Here is a 7,354-nt window from a genome sequence, read left to right on the forward strand (position 1 = left end):
GTCTAGGCCTATAGCAGCATAACTAAGGGATGGTTCAGGGCTCACCCAAGCAAAGCCCTAACTATAAGCTTTATCAAAGAGGAAAGTCTTAAGCCTACTCTTAAATGTGGAGATGGTGTCTGCCTCCCAAACCGGGACCTGATTCCACAGAAGAGGAGCTTGATAACTGAAGGCGCTGGCTCCCATCTACTTTTGGAGACTCTAGGAACCACAAGTAACTCTGCATCCTGGGAGCGCAGTGTTCTAGTCGGGTAATACGGTATTGTGAGCTCTTTAAGATACGATGGTGCCTGACCATTAAGAGCTTTGTAGGTGAGGAGAAGGATTTTAAATTCTATTCTGGATTTTACAGGGAGCCAGTGCAGAGAAGCTAATATTGGAGAAATATCTCTTTTCCTAGTTTTTGTCAGTACAAGAATTCAACAAAATAAAGTTCGATCTTATCTCATATGTATTGCAAGATATATGTAAAGTACTTTACAGTTTGCAAATCTTAGCTCATGTATTTCCACACCAATTTATTTTTCTATTTTATGACTTCTGGCTCAGTAACATTGTTCAGACAATGGCACAGTGCATCGAAATTAAGGCTTTCAGAGAGAAACACAAAAGGTGATATTTTGCCCTGAATAATCCTTTCAGGCAGCATTTCCTCCCAGTTTGGTATTACCCAGCATCAACTTCCACCAACTAAATATTTTATATGAGAGGTATAGGAAAGTAGATTAGGTTTATGGCAATGGTTGGTGTTAAAGGTCTGCAGTTCCTGGCGAAAAAGCTAAAGAAATCCGCCTGGCATGCTAAACTCAGGGCATAAACATCTCGGTGGTCATATATGATGTCATCAACGAGCGACGCAGCCCCACATGGCAGCCTGCTGAAGTTTTGACAAGGTAGCGTAATTCTGTGGTTCTGAAACTATCGATAATGTCTGTTATAAATTATTTTAACTCAGCAAATTGACAACAACGTGTTTATTATTGCAAACCGCCAGCTAATTCTGTGCTTGCAGCAACTTCTCAAAAATGTTTGTTCTTCTGGCTACTGGGTAATTTAAACGTAACCCAATTTAAAGCTCCTCTTTTTGTATATGAGCGAATTATCATTACACGAGATAGAAAACCGCACATTAAACCCCTTTTGTTAGACATTTATGTACATTTTATTTGTTTATATTGCTGTTAAACTTTGTTAGCAAATTTGAAAATGGGATTTTGGTTTTACATATTGTACTAACGCAGATTGACAAAAAGCCTTACTGTTTAGTCAATCGGACTATTCTGCAAACATCTTAAGTTACCTACATAAATCATGTATGATTGTAAATAGTAATCATGTTTACCCGCCTTTTTAAATAACAATGTATACACTTTTGCTATTTGTCACTCTTATTATAAGAAAGCTATGAAAACATACACTCAGTCGCCAGTTTATTGGCTAAATTGAATTAAGTTTATTAAACAGCCTTGCAATAAATCCTCCCTTCATAAGGGTTATAATCTTTAGTTTAGGGCAGCAACCAGTGATTATTTTCATTCAACAGTTAATCTGCTGATTATTTACTGAATAATCGATTATATGTTTAGAATATAAAATACCAGAAAACAGTGAAAAATGCTCATTACAAATTCATTAAATAGTTGTTTAATGAAGAGAATTATATCTGAAAAATTAATTTGTCAAAGGAACACCACAAACTCATGTACTCATGTTTATCTTCTCCTTGTTAACTTACATGTCATAGGGTCAGCATGGCCAGGCAGTGGTCTGAGGGCCACTCCACATCCATCCTTTGTGTTGGGGCGTCTGACGGCCCTGAGGGTCTCATCGCTTCAGGCTCTGAGGGTGGAGAGGTCACGGTGTGGAGCCAAGAGGGAACCATCTTAGGCCGTCTCACTCTCCCTGGTGAAGAGGACAGCACAAGTGTTGTGTTTTCACCTGCAGCTCCGGGCCAACTGTATGTGTCACACGGAGACACAGTGAGCGTGCTCGACCCCCGAAACCTGAAGGGCCCTGTGGAGGAGTTTCAGGGTGCAGGGGAGGAGGAGATCAATGCTTTGGCACTAAACGACACGGGTTCAGCCCTGGCAGTGGCTGATGACTCCGGGGCAGTCCGGGTGCTGGAGCTTCCTGGGGGAAAAGTGTGCAGGACTCTTCGTAGACACACTAACATCTGCTCCTCTGTGGCTTTTCGGCCTCACAGGCCCAATAACCTGGTGTCTGCTGGACTAGACATGCAGGTAAGGGAGAGGAGAAGAGAGTGTCACCATTTGTATTTACGTCATGTCACCCACTTTTGTACCAAGACTACATTTGACGTTTCTTTCACCTTTTTCTTTTTTTGCTTCAGGTGATGTTGTGGGGTCTGCAGAAGACACGCCCTCTTTGGACCCTCAACCTCCAGGATGTAGCAGAGGAAGAAGATGACCATGAGCAGCGTCCTGGTCAGCTTTTCAACCCGCCATTGGTCCACTGTGTTTCTGTGGCGAGTTGTGGAAACATTTTGGGTTGTGCAGCCGAGGACGGGCGGGTGCATCTGATGCGGATCGGCAGCGGCTCTAAACTGGAACAGCAGGGAGCAGTCAAGGCTCACAGTCAGGGGGCCTCACAAGCCCACTTTGTTAGTTTCCTTTCCCACCCTTACTGGCTGGTCACTGGGGGGAATGACGGCCAGGTCGCCCTGTGGGACCTCAGTAAACACCCAGTGGTGAATCCGGAGGCAAAGGCCAAACCTCAGGTGACAACAGCCCCTCACAGGAAGGGGAAGAGCAAGGCAAAGAGGAAAGAACAATCCCAGGATAAAGCAAAGACCCCACCGAAGGCAGAAGCAGGGAAAGAAGATGATGAAGTGGCAGCAGGTACAGAGGAGGTGGCGGAGGAGAAGTCTGGTCCCAAACTGAGCATCAGTCATGGGGACAAGGTGAACTGGTTGTGCCCTGCTGTGCTGAAAGGAGAAGCCAGTGTGGTAGTCGCAGATCAGAGCTCCAGTCTGACGGTCTACCCTCTGTCTCAACTATAGATTCACGCACTTTACATGTTCTTTAATCTTTTGTTTTGGTCATAGCAGTACACTATGTCGACTTGACTTGTTTTAAGTTTACATGAAACACTCCTGTGTTTGATGCTGTTAGAACTGGTAGCATCATTATTTGAACCTCTGGTCTATTGGCTTCATATTGTGACAGTAGGGTCTTTCTCTCCTTTATTAAAGTCTGACCTGTGGACAGAAACTAAACATAACTGGTGTTTCAAGAAAGTATTGAACAGTGCAGAGGAAGGTAGATTTTTACAGAAGCAGAAAAACATTACAAAAATCAGAGTTTTCACACAATATTCAACAAACTAAATGTGTAACTGTTTTTCCATGTCTCATCTAATTCTAGCTCTTCTCATTGTAGCTAATTTGGTGTTTTGTGTGTGTGTTATAAAAATGTCATCCTTTGAAATATATTTTGATACGTGTGCATTTTGTGGATTCTAAAAAAAAAAACAAAAAAAAACTACCACATTAGCACATTATGTTGAACTGAGTCTGCAGTGCTTTTATAGAGTAAAAACACACCTCAATCTAAACCAGGAGCCAGACAGAAAGACAAAGCACAGAGCAAACTGAAAGCTGTTCCCAAGATGTGACATTTCAAACACACTGCTCTTTCTGACATTAGCTTTCAAGACATTTGAAAACACACAACACACAGCCACACTTCTAAGTTGCTTGGGGCTCTGTGGTGACTATCCTCTGGAGAACAGTGGTCTTGTTTTTAAAATCAATATAAAGCAGCATCTTGTGAAGTGACACCATGAACTACAGTATATGATGTACAATGACAATATTTATCTGTACATGTAAATGATTAAATCATGTTTGCCGCTTATTAATCATTACAGGCTGAATCTGTTACAAACTGTTCAACACCAGACAGACTGTATCTAATGCTAAAATCTAAGAAACTGTGCTGTTCCTATTAATCTGTGGACTTGATTTGCATCACCATCAAGCAAACAAAATCTCAATACATTCATTGCAAATGTCATTCTTTTGCAAACAAGCAAAACACTTTTCTATAAGAATACCGGGAAAAAAGGCACATGGCTGACTGTCCAAGTTAATGAATAAATGCAATCTACACCTGTCTGTCTTCACAAGGTGTCTTATAAATTAGACTAGCTGAGACAAGTTTAAAAAAAGAAAAAGTGTGACGGCTTATAATAACTTTTGATTGAATTGAAATTATAAACAGCAAATGTTGTAATTTACCAAAATTCTTTAAACTATATATTACCTAAACAAGCCAAATAAAATGCTTTAGGGTGGACGTTCACAGTAAGATTTACACTGAATAAACACATGATCATTTCTCAGCATTGCAGCGCGACCTGACAACCTGCTACATCAGTTTCCGTTACATAACTTTCAGTTTTTTTTTTTTTTTTTGATTGAATGTGTCTCAAAAGTATTTCCACCTTTAATGTCATTTTAAGTTTTACATTGACAGCACAGATAGGACCATGTTTGACTGGTTACTCCTGTCAAATAAATCCTCCACTGAGACGCAATTGTCATCCCTCCTTTGAATACTGAGGTGATAGCGGACGTTGATCCGAGGTCTGTGTCTTTGAGGCTAATTCTGCACTGAGGATGTTGAGTTGCTGATTTTACAGTTTAGCCAGGCTCTTCTCCAAGCTCTCGATGTCTGCATCCCCCTCTTCCCCCTTGCTCCCGCGGGCGCTGCACTCCAGGAACTCCACCTTCATGGGCAGCTGGCTGAACTCAAAGTCCTTGCCTTTTTTCCCCAGATACACACTTCCGCCCACAGAGCCGTCCTGAGAGCTCAGGGCTGCAGAGCGCGTCACTCGCAAGGTGTTCCTAAGAGAAACAAGAGACCAGGTTGAGGCATAATGGTGGTTCGATCCCCGGCTCAAGTGTCCTTGAGCAAGACACCGAATCCCAATTGCTTTCAACCAGCACCTTGCATGGCCTCCATTGGTGGGTGCATGGGTGAATGAAAAAAGGCGCTATAAAAATGCAGTCCATTTACCAAACCAAAGATGACAATCAAAGCCTAAACACTCCACTTAAAGACACCAACATAATGTAAAGAAAACAGTACAACTCTTCAAAATATAAATTAACATCACTTATATCTTTTAACCTTTAGGTCATTGCTGTGTATTTTACACTTATGAAGAGAATCTTACTATGATAATTGGACTCCTTTTTGCTTCGGGACGACTACCAACACATTGATTTAATGCATGTATGAGGAACATTACATTAGTGACGTAACAGTTGACAAACAAACAAGAGGAAATTATAATAGGGAACTTGAGGTATGTACCGAAAGTAAAGATGAAATCTGAATCAGACACAGCAAAAATGCAAAACAACCCAAATATACAGAAAATATAACCTTACAATTCCTTTTCCAGCTGCTGCTGAATCAGTTTAGCTGATTTTGCCATGGTGATATCTGTAAAATAAAGACACCAGTAAATAACGGTGTTATTTAACAAATAGGCAACTTTAGGTGTAGGCTGAAAATGAAGAACAAGAGGTAAAGTGTAGATAATTTGGTAATTTTCACAGCAAAAAAGGTTTGTTGAACCTTGTTTGTTGCATGCCACCAGGAGAGCTGGAGCATTCCTGGAGATCACAGTGTCCGTCAACAAGTTGTACAAGAACTCCGCCACGTCTCTCACTTCCTTCTGGAAGATAGCGCCGTCCACTACAAACACAATCGCTCTGAAGAGATGAGAGATAGAGAGTGTTGATGAGAAACGTGATCGGAAAGACAAAAATACATACACATCAATCAAGTCATTCAAAACTTTACCTCACTAATAGACAGAAAGTAATGTACATCTGTTACTCAGACAGGTTGTTCTGTTCTCACCTGGCTGCAGATTTGAACTTCTCCAGGTACTGAGGGCGAAGACTGTCATGTCCTGGAAGGTCTATCAGAGTCCAGGTGCTGCCCTGAGTACAGGAGGGAGAGGGGACAACTGTAAACCATGCTCATCATGAGAGGATGATAACTGATAATAAACTTAACTTACCCTGTCGTTTTTGGCTTTGTATGGAGCACTGTTGTCAGTGATGGAGGTCTGTGTCCGCTTGAACTTTCCTGACAACAGCTGCCAAAGCACCAACAAATGCACAGTCACTTATAAAACAGATTAACCATGCAGCAGCCTCCCATCAGCTGAGCATCCTATGTCCGACAACGTGGCGATGGACAAACACGTTTTGGTTACAATCAACTCACCCGGCTGAAAAGAAGGGTTTTCCCAGAGTCACACAGTCCGACCAGCAGCACAGCACTTCTGACGGTTTTACTGGAGAGAAAGTACTTCAGAAACACTGAAAAGAGAAAGCAGGGAGCGACTCAATAGCCCCGTTGTCTGTTGACTAAAGACACTCAGTAAATTTGAATGACTTCCGTGGGAATGCTAATAAACTGTGCAACTGACAGCTGTTGACGTTTGCTTTAGCTTAGCAGTTAGCTTCCTAGTTAGCTTGCTAAATCAGCTAATGGTTTAAAAGCACACATTCTGTTATAAAATGAACATTAGAGATTAAAACGCTGAATGTCCTGCTGACAAAACCGCTTTCCAACAACCCGACACTTTATTGCCAACTATGTTAAACGACGTTAGGCCTAGCCTGCTAAGCTAATGTTAGCATGCTAACTTGAGCACTAACGGTAACGGTATCTTCTTACCACAGGTGATGACAACGACCGCCAAAGCCACGATAACTCCGATCAGAAAAACAGGGTCTTGGTCTTCCAGCTGCTGACGCAGAAATTCAATGTAAGGTTCAAATGGGTTTTCTGCCATTTCCACGTCTGCTTTTTCTCCCACGTTGCCACCGGTGCTGTCTGCCTCCATCTGTCCGCTCACGCTAATCTGAGAGTGGGACACGTCTCCTCCCTTCTGCAGGCTGTACGGAGCCTGAAGTGTCAGCAGGGGGCGCTGCAGACCCGGACATTTCAGCTGAGTACTACGGTGGGACCAGTCAGTGGGTGCCCATGACTAATAAATCCATATTTTTACTTTCAAAGTCAAAACTGTTAGGTAATCAATCGAATAAATGTGGCTTACTAAGTCAAAATGATGAGATAATTAGTCAAAATTTTGACTTTAGTCGAAATTATGAGATAGCAAGTCAAAATGATTGTCATAATTTAATATCATTTGACTTGCCGTTGTTGTTTTCTTTTATTCCTTTTTACTTGTAATCTTTTTTTTTTCCTGGCAAAAATGGGCTTCCATATTTATAAACTCATATCTAGCTAATTGCAAAAAAAATTAAAAAGAAATCAGACATTGGTCTCTAAAATCTTTGTTGGCT

The 7,354-nt window shown here is 41.6% G+C and overlaps 2 protein-coding genes across 3 annotated transcripts; one reads left to right on the top strand and one right to left on the bottom strand.

The window, feature by feature from the left end:
- Window positions 1-226: 226 nt before the first annotated feature.
- Window positions 227-4,460, top strand: wdr53 (WD repeat domain 53). Of its 2 annotated transcripts, none has more exons than XM_044204110.1 (3): window positions 227-251; window positions 1,745-2,240; window positions 2,351-4,460. In XM_044204110.1, the coding sequence occupies exons 2-3, from the start codon at window positions 1,752-1,754 to the stop codon at window positions 3,017-3,019; spliced, it is 1,158 nt and encodes a 385-aa protein (XP_044060045.1). In that variant the 5' UTR covers window positions 227-251; window positions 1,745-1,751; the 3' UTR covers window positions 3,020-4,460. The 2 variants fall into 2 exon arrangements, with proteins under 2 accessions (XP_044060045.1, XP_044060044.1); XM_044204109.1 differs by lacking the exon at window positions 227-251 and adding an exon at window positions 327-893.
- On the bottom strand, window positions 3,814-6,944 carry srprb (SRP receptor subunit beta). Its single transcript, XM_044204111.1, has 7 exons — window positions 6,723-6,944; window positions 6,267-6,361; window positions 6,058-6,135; window positions 5,895-5,977; window positions 5,607-5,743; window positions 5,417-5,471; window positions 3,814-4,867 (listed from the first exon to the last, which is right to left on the bottom strand). Exons 1-7 carry the CDS (start codon window positions 6,889-6,891, stop codon window positions 4,657-4,659), a joined length of 828 nt encoding a protein of 275 aa, XP_044060046.1. The 5' UTR covers window positions 6,892-6,944; the 3' UTR covers window positions 3,814-4,656.
- Window positions 6,945-7,354: the final 410 nt, after the last annotated feature.

The sequence above is a fragment of the Siniperca chuatsi genome, linkage group LG7, assembly GCF_020085105.1.
Source record: "Siniperca chuatsi isolate FFG_IHB_CAS linkage group LG7, ASM2008510v1, whole genome shotgun sequence".
NCBI lineage: Eukaryota > Metazoa > Chordata > Actinopteri > Centrarchiformes > Sinipercidae > Siniperca > Siniperca chuatsi.